This window comes from Panulirus ornatus, chromosome 59 (genome assembly GCF_036320965.1).
Source record: "Panulirus ornatus isolate Po-2019 chromosome 59, ASM3632096v1, whole genome shotgun sequence".
Classification (NCBI taxonomy): Eukaryota; Metazoa; Arthropoda; class Malacostraca; order Decapoda; family Palinuridae; genus Panulirus; species Panulirus ornatus.
In genome coordinates, this window is record NC_092282.1 from 26,165,273 (window position 1) to 26,179,674 (window position 14,402).

Here is a 14,402-nt window from a genome sequence, read left to right on the forward strand (position 1 = left end):
CATCCCACCACTCACTACCCTTTCTAATCAACCCACCTCCCACGCTTCTCATGCCACAAGCATCTTTTGCGCAAGCCATCACTGATTCCCTAAATACATCCCATTCCTCCCCCACTCCCCTTACTTCCATTGTTCTCACTTTTTTCCATTCTGTACTCAGTCTCTCCTGGTACTTCCTCACACAAGTCTCCTTCCCAAGCTCACTTACTCTCACCACCCTCTTCACCCCAACATTCACTCTTCTTTTCTGAAAACCCATACAAATCTTCACCTTAGCCTCCACAAGATAATGATCAGACATCCCTCCAGTTGCACCTCTCAGCACATTAACATCCAAAAGTCTCTCTTTCGCGCGCCTGTCAATTAACACGTAATCCAATAATGCTCTCTGGCCATCTCTCCTACTTACATACGTATACTTATGGATATCTTGCTTTTTAAACCAGGTATTCCCAATCACCAGTACTTTTTCAGCACATAAATCTACAAGCTCTTCACCATTTCCATTTACAACACTGAACACCCCATGTATACCAATTATTCCCTCAACTGCCACATTACTCACCTTTGCATTCAAATCACCCATCACTATAACCTGGTCTCGTGCATCAAAACCACTAACACACTCATTCAGCTGCTCCCAAAACACTTGCCTCTCATGATCTTTCTTCTCATGCCCAGGTGCATATACACCAATAATCACCCATCTCTCTCCATCAACTTTCAGTTTTACCCATATTAATCGAGAATTTACTTTCTTACATTCTATCACCTTATATATATATATATATATATATATATATATATATATATATATATATATATATATATATATATACATATATATATATTCTCCCCTATCCCTGGGGATAGGGGAGAAAGAATACTTCTCACGCATTCCTCACGTGTCGTAGAAGGCGACTAAAGGGGATGGGAGCGGGGGGCCAGAAACTCTCCCCTCCTTGTATTTTAACTTTCTAAAAGGGGAAACAGAAGAAGGAGTCACGTGAGGAGTGCTCATCCTCCTCGAAGGCTCAGATTGGGGTGTCTAAATGTGTGTGGATGTAACCAAGATGAGAAAAAGGAGAGATAGGTAGTATGTTTGAGGAAAGAAACCTGGATGTTTTTTCTCTGAGTGAAACGAAGCTCAAGGGTAAAGGGGAAGAGTGGTTTGGGAATGTCTTGGGAGTAAAGTCAGGGGTTAGTGAGAGGACAAGAGCAAGGGAAAGTGTCGCACTACTCCTGAAACAGGAGTTGTGGGAGTATGTGATAGAGTGTAAGAAAGTAAATTCTAGATTGATATGGGTAAAAGTGAAAGTTGATGGAGAGAGATGGCTGATTATTGGTGCATATGCACCTGGGCATGAGAAGAAAGATCATGAGAGGCAAGTGTGTTGGGAGCAGCTGAATGAGTGTGTTAGTGGTTTTGATGCACAAGACTGGGTTATAGTGATGGGTGATTTGAATGCAAAGGTGAGTAATGTGGCAGTTGAGGGAATAATTGGTATACATGGAGTGTTCAGTGTTGTAAATGGAGATGGTGAAGAGCTTGTAGATTTATGTGCTGAAAAAGTACTGGTGATTGGGAATACCTGGTTTAAAAAGCAAGATATACATAAGTATACGTATGTAAGTAGGAGAGATGGCCAGAGAGCGTTATTGGATTACGTGTTAATTGACAGGCGCGCGAAAGAGAGACTTTTGGATGTTAATGTGCTGAGAGGTGCAACTGGAGGGATGTCTTGGGAGTAAAGTCAGGAGTTAGTGAGAGGACAAGAGCAAGAGAAGGAGTAGCAGTACTCCTGAAACAGGAGTTGTGGGAGTATGTGATAGAATGTAAGAAAGTAAATTCTTGATTAATATGGGTAAAACTGAAAGTTGATGGAGAGAGATGGGTGATTATTGGTGCATATGCACCTGGGCATGAGAAGAAACATCATGAGAGGCAAGTGTGTTGGGAGCAGCTGAATGAGTGTGTTAGTGGTTTTGATGCACAAGACTGGGTTATAGTGATGGGTGATTTGAATGCAAAGGTGAGTAATGTGGCAGTTGAGGGAATAATTGGTATACATGGAGTGTTCAGTGTTGTAAATGGAGATGGTGAAGAGCTTGTAGATTTATGTGCTGAAAAAGGACTGGTGATTGGGAATACCTGGTTTAAAAAGAGAGATATACATAAGTATATGCATGTAAGTAGGAGAGATGGCCAGAGAGCGTTACTGGATTGCGTGTTAATTGATAGGTGCGCGAAAGAGAGACTTTTGGATGTTAATGTGCTGAGAGGTGCAACTGGAGGGATGTCTGATCATTATCTTGTGGAGGCGAAGGTGAAGATTTGTAGAGGTTTTTGAGAAAAGAAGAGAGAATTTTGGGGTGAAGAGAGTGGTGAGAGTAAGTGAGCTTGGGAAGGTGACTTGTGTGAGGAAGTACCAGGAGAGACTGAGTACAGAATGGAAAAAGGTGAGAACAAAGGAGGTAAGGGGAGTGGGGGAGGAATGGGATGTAATTAGGGAAGCTGTGATGGCTTGTGCAAAAGATGCTTGTGGCATGAGAAGCGTGGGAGGTGGGCAGATTAGAAAGGGTAGTGAGTGGTGGGATGAAGAAGTAAGATTATTAGTGAAAGAGAAGAGAGAGGCATTTGGACGATTTTTGCAGGGAAATAATGCAAATGACTGGGAGATGTATAAAAGAAAGAGGCAGGAGGTCAAGAGAAAGGTGCAAGAGGTGAAAAAGAGGGCAAATGAGAGTTGGGGTGAGAGAGTATCATTAAATTTTAGGGAGAATAAAAAGATGTTTTGGAAGAAGGTAAACAAAGTGTGTAAGACAAGGGAACAAATGGGAACTTCAGTGAAGGGGCTAATGGGGAGGTGGTAATGAGTAGTGGTGATGTGAGAAGGAGATGGAGTGAGTATTTTGAAGGTTTGCTGAATGTGTTTGGTGATAAGAGTGGCAGATATAGGGTGTTTTGATCGAGGTGGTGTGCAAAGTGAGAGGGTTAGGGAAAATGATTTGGTAAACAAAGAAGAGGTAGTAAAAGCTTTGCGGCAAATGAAAGCTGGCAAGGCGACGGCTTTGGGTGGTATTGCTGTGGAATTCATTAAAAACGGGGGTGACTGTACTGTTGACTGGTTGGTAAGGTTATTTAATGTATGTATGACTCATGGTGAGGTGCCTGAGGACTGGCGGAATGCTTGCATAGTGCCATTATACAAAGGCAAAGGGGACAAAGGTGAGTGCTCAAATTATAGATGTATAAGTTTGTTGAGTATTCCTGGTAAATTATATGGGCAGGTATTGATTGAGAGGGCGAAGGCATGTACAGAGCAGTGTGGTTTCAGAAGTGGTACAGGATGTGTGGATCAGGTGTTTGCTTTAAAGAATGTATGTGAGAAATACTTAGAAAAGCAAGTGGATTTGTATGCAGCAATTATGGATCTGGAGAAGGCATATGATAGGGATGATAGAGATGCTCTGTGGAAGGTATTAAGAATATATGGTGTGGGAGGCAAGTTATTAGAAGCAGTGAAAACTTTTTACCGAGGATGCAAGGCATGTGTATGTGTAGGAAGAGAGGAAAGTGATTGGTTCTCAGTGAATGTAGGTTTGCGGCAGGGGTGTGTGATGTCTCAATGGTCGTTTAAATTTGTTTATGGATGGGGTTGTTAGGGAGGTGAATGCAAGAGTTTTGGAAAGAGGGGCAAGTATGAAGTCTATTGTGGATGAGAGCTTGGGAAGTGAGTCAGTTGTTGTTCGCTGATGATACAGCGCTGGTGGCTGATTCATGTGAGAAACTGCAGAAGCTGGTGACTGAGTTTGGTAAAGTGTGTGAAACAAGAAAGTTGAGAGTAAATATGAATAAGAGTAAGGTTATTAGGTAGGGTTGAGGGTCAAGTCAATTGGGAGGTAAGTTTGAATGGAGCAAAACTGGAAGCAGTGAAGTGTTTTAGATATCTGGGAGTGGATCTGGCAGCGGATGGAACCATGGAAGTGGAAGTGAATCATGGGGGGGGGGGGGGGGGATTCTGGGAGCCTTGAAGAATATGTGGAAGTCGAGAACATTATCTCCAAAGCAAAAATGGGTATGTTTGAAGGAATAGTGGTTCCAACAATGTTGTATGGTTGCGAGGCATGGGCTATGGATAGAGTTGTGCGCAGGAGGGTGGAAGTGCTGGAAATGAATTGTTTGAGGAAAATATGTGTTGTGAGGTGGTTTGATCGAGTAAGTAATAATGGGGTAAGAGAGATGTGTGGTAATAAAAAGAGTGTGGTTGAGAGAGCAGTAGAGGGTGTTTTGAAATGGTTTGGTCACATGGAGAGAATGAGTGGGGAAAGATAGACAAAGAGGATATATGTGTGTCAGAGGTGGAGGGAACAAGAAGTGGGAGACCAAATTGGAGATGGAAAGATGGAGTGAAAAAGATTTTGAGTGATCGGGGTCTGAACATGCAGGAGGGTGAAAGGTGTGCAAGGAATAGAGTGAATTGGAACAATGTGGTATACCGGGCTCAACGTGCTGTCAATGGATTGAACCAGGGCATGTGAAGCGTCTGGGGTACACCATGGAAAGTTCTGTGGGGCCTGGATGTGGATAGGGAGCTGTGGTTTCGGTGCATTATTACATGACAGCTAGAGACTGAGTGTGAACGAATGGGGCCTTTGTTGTCTTTTTCTAGCACTACCTCACACACATGAGGGGGAGGGGGTTGTTATTTCATGTGTGGCAAGGTGGCAATGGGAATGAATAAAGGCAGACAGTATGAATTGTGTACATGTGTATATATGTATATGTCTGCGTGTGTATATATATGTATACATTGAGATGTATAGGTATGTATATTTGTGTGTGTGGATGTGTATGTATATACATGTGTGTGTGGTTGGGTTGGGCCATTCTTTCATCTGTTTCCTTGCGCTACCTCGCTAACGCAGGAGACAGCGACAAAGCAAAATAATAATAATAATAATGTATATATCAATGTCTTTAACCAATCATAACCCCCTTCCCATGCAGTACTAGTGGCAGTATTTATCAATCAAGCATTTGACACTGTCTCCTGACAGGTTCTCACACCAAAAATATTTGAGACGACCCTCCACAACAATGACAAAAAATGGTCGATCAATTTCATAGCTATCCACCATGGCAGAGTCATTCAAAATGGCTTCATTTTTAAACTGCTTAAACCAACAATGGAATTCCTAAGAAGCAAATATTTCTCCAACCCTCTTTAATATACTCCTGCATGACCTCGCATATGCAGAGGACTTTACAATCGAAACAGTGGCCCAAAAGAATTAAAAAAACATACAGCACTACATTCACACTACTGGTGCAATGGCTCACATAAAACAGAATGTCTTAATCTCGACAGAAGTCCTCAATCATTTTTTAAGCCCCAAACATATACCCTCTAGTACCCATGAATGGACAATCAATCCCTATGAACATAGCATGAACCATTCTTGGCATTATATAGGATACACATAATGTTCACTCTCTGCACCAATAACATTATGACAAAAGCAAAACACAACCTAAATGCCCTTAGAACACTAACTAGCACCAGATTTGGTCACAAAAAAAAAATCCCTTAGCAACCTCTATAAAAAATTAATTCACTCCACCCTGAATTTCAACAAAGCTGCAAACGACATAAAATAGAGAACTTAGAACAATTGCTGGTTGCCTAAAAACCAACTTTCCACCACCTTCACAATGAAACAAGACTCTCCCAATACAATGCTACCTCACCATCCTCATCACTAAATTCTTTGCAACAGCACTATACCCCTTCCCAACAAACCAATTCATAACTAACCAACAAAAACTAAGCTGAAACAAAAGGCTTGCCTCTGCTTTATACTTCAAAACCTTCTACTCACAGCTCCTTTAATTTCCCAACAAACAAAACAACAAAAGCAAAAACAAAAACTGAAATGACCCAACAAATACTAAACAACTGCCCTCCCAACTTAATCTTAAATATCATCCCATCATACACACACTCATTTGACACCACAGTCCCAAGAAAAACATATCACACTTTCCCATCTATGCTATTGAAATCATTAACCCCTACATTACTTCAAACACAGATTCAACACATCCCAAGACCATTCATGCTAACAATGCAACTACTACAGTGAAGATAGCAAACACCTACAGCTCAGTTGCTCTGCACTCTCCCTATACAGACACACACAAACACACACACATCACTAAACTTTATGACCTACGGTCCTGCCTAGTGGATGTGACCAGTTTCCTGAGTGCTGCAGAAGCCCCATAAAGGCAGGATGCAAGAAAGTAATTATGCTTGATTGTATTTGTGAAACAGATGATGAGTATGCATTATTTCATAATATTTTTTATTGTACATGTGATGTAAAATGATAATAAATCATACAAACAAAGTAGACCAAATGTGGAGGTCATGGATGACACCTGCGAGAGAGAGGGTGTGCAACACCAGGCACCAGATCCCAGCCCTTCGGGCCAAAATTGAATAAAGTTTTCATAAATACAATGCCAAGAAAAACTTTTAGTAATCAGAGATGTAGTCACAAATTTATATTCATAAAAAAGGAAAGAAATGTGAATGATACTGTAATACTGATAATGCTCTTAGGGAAGATTTTCCCCTACATCATCACCACAATCAAGCACTAACTTTGACTTTATAGACTTTTCTCATTTCTAATAATTATAATACATAATAATATATCTGTAACATTACTGAAAGGATTCTTTTTGATATACATAAAGCATCAGTTAGGACTCAGTAAGAGAGTTGCATTTACTTCTCTGATAATGAAGAAAAATATAAATTAAGGCTCAGGTACTGGGCAAGGTGAAAAACTAGTCTAGTCCAACAAATTTCAATGCAGTTGAAACTTCCAATCAAATTTCTTTCACTTTTTGTATTCATCATCTTGATAATGTGTTTACATTACTAAAAAATGCACTTTATAGATCATATTCTTGCATCACAGCAACCCAATGAAGAAAATTACAAATGTGGCTCAGTCAAGCTAACTAAATGCAAGAAATATAAAATGAGTGAACATCCTCTGACTGGGGAAATGTTAAATATACTGATGATCTCATTGGAATATCAAAGTCAGAAACAGGTGCCTTTAAGTTCAAGTATGGTCCATATAAATGCTTCAAATGTAAACTGTCTCTGCAAAACTAGTGAATACAGTTTATTCTAAACTAGGAGTGAAGAAAGAGCACTTTGGAAGGTGCAAGGAAAGCATCCCTATTTTTTCCATATACTAATGGATCCACTTTCCAGAAATTCACTGTGTGTATATATATATGGCCCAACCCACCCACATACATATGTATATACATAAAAGTCCACACATGCACATATACATACCTATACATTTCAACATATACATATATATACATACACAGACATATACGTATATACACATGTACATAATTCATACTTGCTGCCTTTATTCATTCCCATTGCCACCTCGCCACACATGAAATGGCAACCTCCTCCCCCACATGCACGTAAGGTAGTGCTAGGGAAAGACAACAAAGGCCACATTCATTCACACTCAGTCTCTAGTTGTCATGTATAATGCACCAAAACCACAGCTCCCTTTCCACATCCAGGCCCCACAAAACTTTCCATGGTTTACCCGAGACGCTTCACATGCCCTGGTTCAATCCATTGACAGCATGGCGACCCCGGTATACCATATCGTCTCAATTCACTCTATTCCTTACAAGCCTTTCACCCTCCTGCATGTTCAGGCCCCGATCGCTCAAAATCTTTTTCACTCCATCCTTCCACCTCCAATTTGGTCTCCCACTTCTCCTCGTTCCCTCTACCTCTGACACATATATCCTCTTTGTCAATCTTTCCTTACTCATTCTCTCCATGTGACCAAACCATTTCAATACACTTTCTTCTGCTCTCTTAACCATACTCTTTTTATTACCACACACAATATAAAGTGTTAATTAATGTAAAGTATTAATTTCTCCCAATGCACTATATCATGATGTGTACACTGAATAATGTTTGAAGGCTTATATTGTGTTACATGAGGTACCTGCATTCTTTTCAACATATTCATGTATATAACACATTTATTCTCATTACCACCTGTATTATAATTAAGACTTTTACTACCTCTGTTCAGTTTTATAGAATAGTGATTTATTTGTTAAAGGATTAAGGATGTGCCTTCATGATGAGAGAATTTTATTACTGCTGTGAATGTTGTTCAGCAGTCAAAATTTCTTGGGATGAATCTGTGGAAGAATATGGCAGCTCAAGTGCACTGGGCAATGTACGTTAAAGGATTTAGCAGCCCAAGTGTTGGAGGGGTGTGCGAACTGGGTAGCCCAGGTGGCAGTCATCACTAGGATAGCAGGGTTCGGGTAAAGTCAGTTCAGTATTGCAAAATGAATGACAAAATAAAAAAAAAAAGAACATGCAATCATGTCATCACAAAGCAGCAGTCTACAACTGGCCTAAACTAGGCCTCTAAAAGAACTGACTAAGAAGGCAACTTAAGCCTCCAGAGATATCTAGAGGCATGTGGGAGAACCCAAGGTCACTGTCCCTTTCACCAATTAAATTGACTAGAGCATGCATCTATAAACCGTATGTTTGTCTCATCACTGGAGTTAATATACCAGCAAGTTAGAATAAACCTTGTCCAGGAGAGGCTTAGCATGTTAGGACTTATTCCCGACACTTCTTAGTCCAACTTTCTACAGTCTGAATATGCAAATTTTTAACCCAAACCTCTTATATTATACCTTGTCATGCTCCTTTAAATATTGGCATAGCAATGGCAGAAAAGCTGATGAGTAAAACGGTAGTTGCAAGGATATCGAAGTAAATCAATGGTAATATGTATCAAATGCAAAATGCATACACCAGGAATCATTGTAAATAATATGGGAATAGATAAGTCCTCTCACTGTCACTAAGATTATCATCCACGGTTTCCTCACTTACTTCTCATTCAGGGAGGGTCTGCAGAAGGAAAGAATATATGAGCTTATAAACCCTGACTCTAAAAGACAAGTTTTACTTGTTAGAGCCAAAAAAAAAAAGGCTTTACAGACATTGGAAGGTGGGTCTGCTTTGTCAGTATAAACCAAGAGTTAGAACCTACATAGCAGACAAGAGTGAGAGTTAGGGTCTACTTAGCTTATAATTAGCACTTACTTTAAACTGAAAATGAAGCTAGAATTCAGTTAGCAATAAGTGAACAATATTGTATGATTATGTCTTCACCAACATGGAGACAGTCAAAGCTGATAAAAATAGGTATAATTACGTCCCTATCCAAAAATGAACATGTGTATCATTTCAGTCATCCTATGAAATAAAATTTCTACCTGTTACCCAAGAAATTCCAATTAGGAAAATACAACTTTATAGATGATTTTGGTATTCAGAGAAATTTACATGTTGACCAGCTAGCTCAAACAACACAATATTTACCTACAAAGTAAAACTGTAGCTTCAATGAAAAAAAAATTATCTTCATGACTAAGAAAATCTGGAATAATATATGAATGATAATTAAACAAAATCATTACCATTATGTGCATAGTTTTGTTGAGCTGCTGTAAGCACGTCATAATTTCTTACTCTGTTAACTGAGGAATTAAATTCACCAATACACATCAAACTGAAACTATATTACATCCACAAACAGAACCATCTACATCACAGCCTTATATAGAACTATGTGAAGAGATATTGACATACAACTTATTGCAGGATATAGGAATGGACAAATAACTGAAATACCTACATAAGAACAAACAGCCACATACTCTGATCATGGAAATCAGGATCAAAACATCCAATAAAAATTCACGTTTTAAGTAATTTAAACAAATTATATCATTATACTGTAATAATCTAGTGTTTAAAGTTGTCTTCCATTAATCTTATGAGAAAAGCACTGTATGCCATTTGATCAAAAGGATATCATTCAAATTCTTAAAAATATAATGTTCAGTTGAGAATTATTGTAACTTTCTTATCTGTACTATCTAAAAAATTTCTAGATTCTTCATCTAACCTCACTGATATATAGTGACTTTCCTGATTCTTTAACTGTAGTTAACAGTGAGCCAAAACTGATTGTAATTATCCTGATCTTTTGACTACATTATATTTACTAAAACTAAGCCTATCAATTTGCATGAAATTTCAAACACTGGTATATCTAATGATCTCAGTAAAACTCCTTTACTTATACTTAATGTGCATCTCCGACTGACATTAATAATGACACTTATATGTCTGTTACCTTTATCCTCTCTCCCATTCACAAGGACTGGATCTACATAAAGCTTTTTTAACTCACTAATATATATATCCCTCAACTTACTTCCATTCACGATGACTCTTTTCAACTTTCATGATACTTTATTATTTTTTCAGTGTATCAAGACAGTTTTGTCTCTAATTATGACACCCTAAATGTTCTATGCCTCTAACTCATACAGTCTATTCAAATTTAGTTCTATGGTTACTCATCTTAAAAGCTTAGTGGGAACAGCAACCACTCAATGTTGCCTAATGTCATTTCTCTCAAACACAGGAGTCATTAAAAATATGTTTACCTCTTCTATTTTCTATATTCACTAAATTAATCTTTACATAAAAGATAAATTTTCTGAAATTATGAAAAGCTAATTTTTCCAAATTTGGAAACTATGCAAGGAAAATAATAGAAAGCTACTCTTTTTGGGAATTACAGGCAAAATCCTAATGATAAATTTCTGGATAATCCCATTACAATTCAGAAAAGATAAGATCACCTTGTATGAACTACTGTTCATAACCTATCAAGAAGGACTTGTCATTATAATCCAGATGTAGTGAACACAACCTGTCCTCTCATTCCTGCAAGATCCCAAACTTCACTACAGAAAGCAGAAGAAATAAAAGATGGGAAGAAGGGTGTAGAGGACTAAAAGGGCTATTGTTCATTTACCTCTTTTGTAGGATGAAATGGTTTTTCATTAGGTCAGAATTTGTCTTCTTACTAACAGGAGTTAGCCAAATATGCAATGAATATAGTTTATGGAGGCCAGTGGGAATTGTAAGAACTAACGGAAGAAATAAACTGGTGTGCAATGAGAAGTGCAGAGGTACCTGGCAGACTCCCAAGTGTTACACAGGGAAGGTCTTGCCTTTTGACCTTCTGAGACCAATATATATATACTCCAGTGAGGGGTTGGAGTTGATACCCACTTCCTGATGTCATAGGCATAAGCATTTGAGGTAAGGTTGGGTTTTGGTTGCTTGCTGCAGAAAAACTTTGGAAACAGGAGAAATAAAATGGCTAAATCCGGGGACACCATCATATTATAAATCAACTCACTCAAAATACACTCTCATTTCTATTTAAAAGCAGAAAAACCAGTAGAGAGATGGGACAAATTAAGTTCAGAAACTGTTACAATTACCTACCGATGAGTCTCTGCAATCAAATTATGAAAAAAGGAGGGAATATCATGTGGTGTTTAACAGAGGAAAATGTTAGACAAGGAAACAATCTGAAGTGTGAAATGTAAGGTTAGGGAACATTCCAAAGCGAAACAGTTAGGTAAGGAAGCAGTCTAAGACAAGACCCACTGGGTAACATGAAGTACTTGGCAAGAGAATGGTCCAAAGTGAAAACAAACAAAAAACTGAATGGTTCATTCAACATGATTTGTACACTGACTTCAAAGGAACAAAAACAGATTTGCAACATGTCACAATTTTATATGTAACCTATGAGCAGAGAAATGCTATATCAAGGTCAAGGTAAACTTTGCAGAAATGTGTTACTCATAGATTTCACCTATGAAATCAACATGGATAAGACCTAAGACCTAATGAGTATGAGCAATATATTCAAACCACAGACCAAACAGATCTTCCATCCACTAAAAAGCAAATATAACAAAACTGCAAACCACACAAAATAGTGCACTCAGAATAATCACAGGTTGCCTAGACAGCACAAACAACACCTTCACAATGAAATACAGTTCCGCCTCAGCATCCTTGGCACTCGATTCTATGCAACAGCATAAAATCTCTCCAATCCAAACCACTCCACTATTTCCTGTGTGGCAGGGTAGCAACGGGAATAAATAGAGGCAGCAATTATAAACATGTACATGTGCATATATGTATGTCTGTGTATGTAAATATATGTATATGTGCGTGTATGGGCATTTATGTATACATGTGTGTGCATGGGTATATGAGTGGTTAGGTGATTCCTTGTCTGTTTCCTGGAGCTAACTCAGTGACACAGGAAACAGCAATCATATAATAATAATAATAATAATAATAATAATAATAATACGATTTTTGCAGGGAAAAAATGCAAGTGAGTGGGAGATGTATAAAAGAAAGAGACAGGAGGTCAAGAGAAAGGTGCAAGACGCGAAAAAAAAAAGGCAAATGAGAGTTGGGGTGAGAGAGTATCATTAAATTTTAGGGAGAATAAAAAGATGTTCTGGAAGGAGGTAAATAAAGTGCGTAAGACAAGGGAGCAAAAGGGAACTTCAGTGAAGGGCGCAAATGGGGAGGTGATAACAAGTAGTGGTGATGTGAGAAGATGGAGTGAGTATTTTGAAGATTTGTTGAATGTGTTTGATGACAGAGTGGCAGATATAGGGTGTTTAGGTCGAGGTGGTGTGCAAAGTGAGAGGGTTAGGGAAAATGATTTGGTAAACAGAGAAGAGGTAGTGAAAGCTTTGCGGAAGATGAAAGCCGGCAAGGCAGCAGGTTTGGATGGTATTGCAGTGGAATTTATTAAAAAAGGGGGTGACTGTATTGTTGACTGGTTGGTAAGGTTATTTAATGTATGTATGACTCATGGTGAGGTGCCTGAGGATTGGCGGAATGCGTGCATAGTGCCATTGTACAAAGGCAAAGGGGATAAGAGTGAGTGCTCAAATTACAGAGGTATAAGTTTGTTGAGTATTCCTGGTAGATTATATGGGAGGGTATTGATTGAGAGGGTGAAGGCATGTACAGAGCGTGAGATTGGGGAAGAGCAGTGTGGTTTCAGAAGTGGTAGAGGATGTGTGGATCAGGTGTTTGCTTTGAAGAATGTATGTGAGAAATACTTAGAAGAGCAAATGGATTTGTATGTAGCATTTATGGATCTGGAGAAGGCATATGATAGAGTGGATAGAGATGCCCTGTGGAAGGTATTAAGAATATATGGTGTGGGAGGAAAGTTGTTAGAAGCAGTGAAAAGTTTTTATCGAGGATGTAAGGCATGTGTACGGGTAGGAAGAGAGGAAAGTGATTGGTTCTCAGTGAATGTAGGTTTGCAGCAGGGGTGTGTGATGTCTCCATGGTTGTTTAATTTGTTTATGGATGGGGTTGTTAGGGAGGTAAATGCAAGAGTTTTGGAAAGAGGGGCAAGTATGAAGTCTGTTGGGGATGAGAGAGCTTGGGAAGTGAGTCAGTTGTTGTTCGCTGATGATACAGCGCTGGTGGCTGATTCATGTGAGAAACTGCAGAAGCTGGTGACTGAGTTTGGTAAAGTGTGTGAAAGAAGAAAGTTAAGAGTAAATGTGAATAAGAGCAAGGTTATTAGGTACAGTAGGGTTGGGGGTCAAGTCAATTGGGAGGTGAGTTTGAATGGAGAAAAAATGGAGGAAGTGAAGTGTTTTAGATATCTGGGAGTGGATCTGGCAGAGGATGGAACCATGGAAGCAGAAGTGGATCATAGGGTGGGGGAGGGGGCGAAAATTCTGGGGGCCTTGAAGAATGTGTGGAAGTCGAGAACATTATCTCGGAAAGCAAAAATGGGTATGTTTGAAGGAATAGTGGTTCCAACAATGTTGTATGGTTGCGAGGTGTGGGCTATGGTTAGAGTTGTGCGCAGGAGGATGGATGTGCTGGAAATGAGATGTTTGAGGACAATGTGTGGTGTGAGGTGGTTTGATCGAGTGAGTAACGTAAGGGTAAGAGAGATGTGTGGAAATGAAAAGAGCGTGGTTGAGAGAGCAGAAGAGGGTGTTTTGAAGGGGTTTGGGCACATGGAGAGAATGAGTGAGGAAAGATTGACCAAGAGGATATATGTGTCGGAGGTGGAGGGAATGAGGAGAAGAGGGAGACCAAATTGGAGGTGGAAAGATGGAGTGAAAAAGATTTTGTGTGATCGGGGCCTGAACATGCAGGAGGGTGAAAGGAGGGCAAGGAATAGAGTGATTTGGAGCGATGTGGTATACCGGGGTTGACCTGCTGTCAGTGGATTGAATCAAGGCATGTGAAGCGTCTGGGGTAAACCATGGAAAGCTGTGTAGGTATGTATATTTGCGTGTGTGGACGTATGTATATACATGTGTATGGGGGGGGGGGGGGTGGGCCATTTCTTTCGTCTGT

At 39.3% G+C, this 14,402-nt stretch overlaps 1 protein-coding gene across 4 annotated transcripts in view; it reads right to left on the bottom strand.

The window, feature by feature from the left end:
• cac (calcium voltage-gated channel subunit cacophony) overlaps nucleotides 1–14,402 on the bottom strand; it is a 1,845,957-nt gene that overhangs the window by 950,871 nt on the left and 880,684 nt on the right. For all 4 annotated transcript variants that reach the window (XM_071696567.1, XM_071696568.1, XM_071696569.1 and 1 more), the window contains one exon: nucleotides 8,994–9,011. In XM_071696567.1, the coding sequence (XP_071552668.1) occupies nucleotides 8,994–9,011 (18 nt within the window). The remainder of the gene's footprint in view (nucleotides 1–8,993; nucleotides 9,012–14,402) is intronic.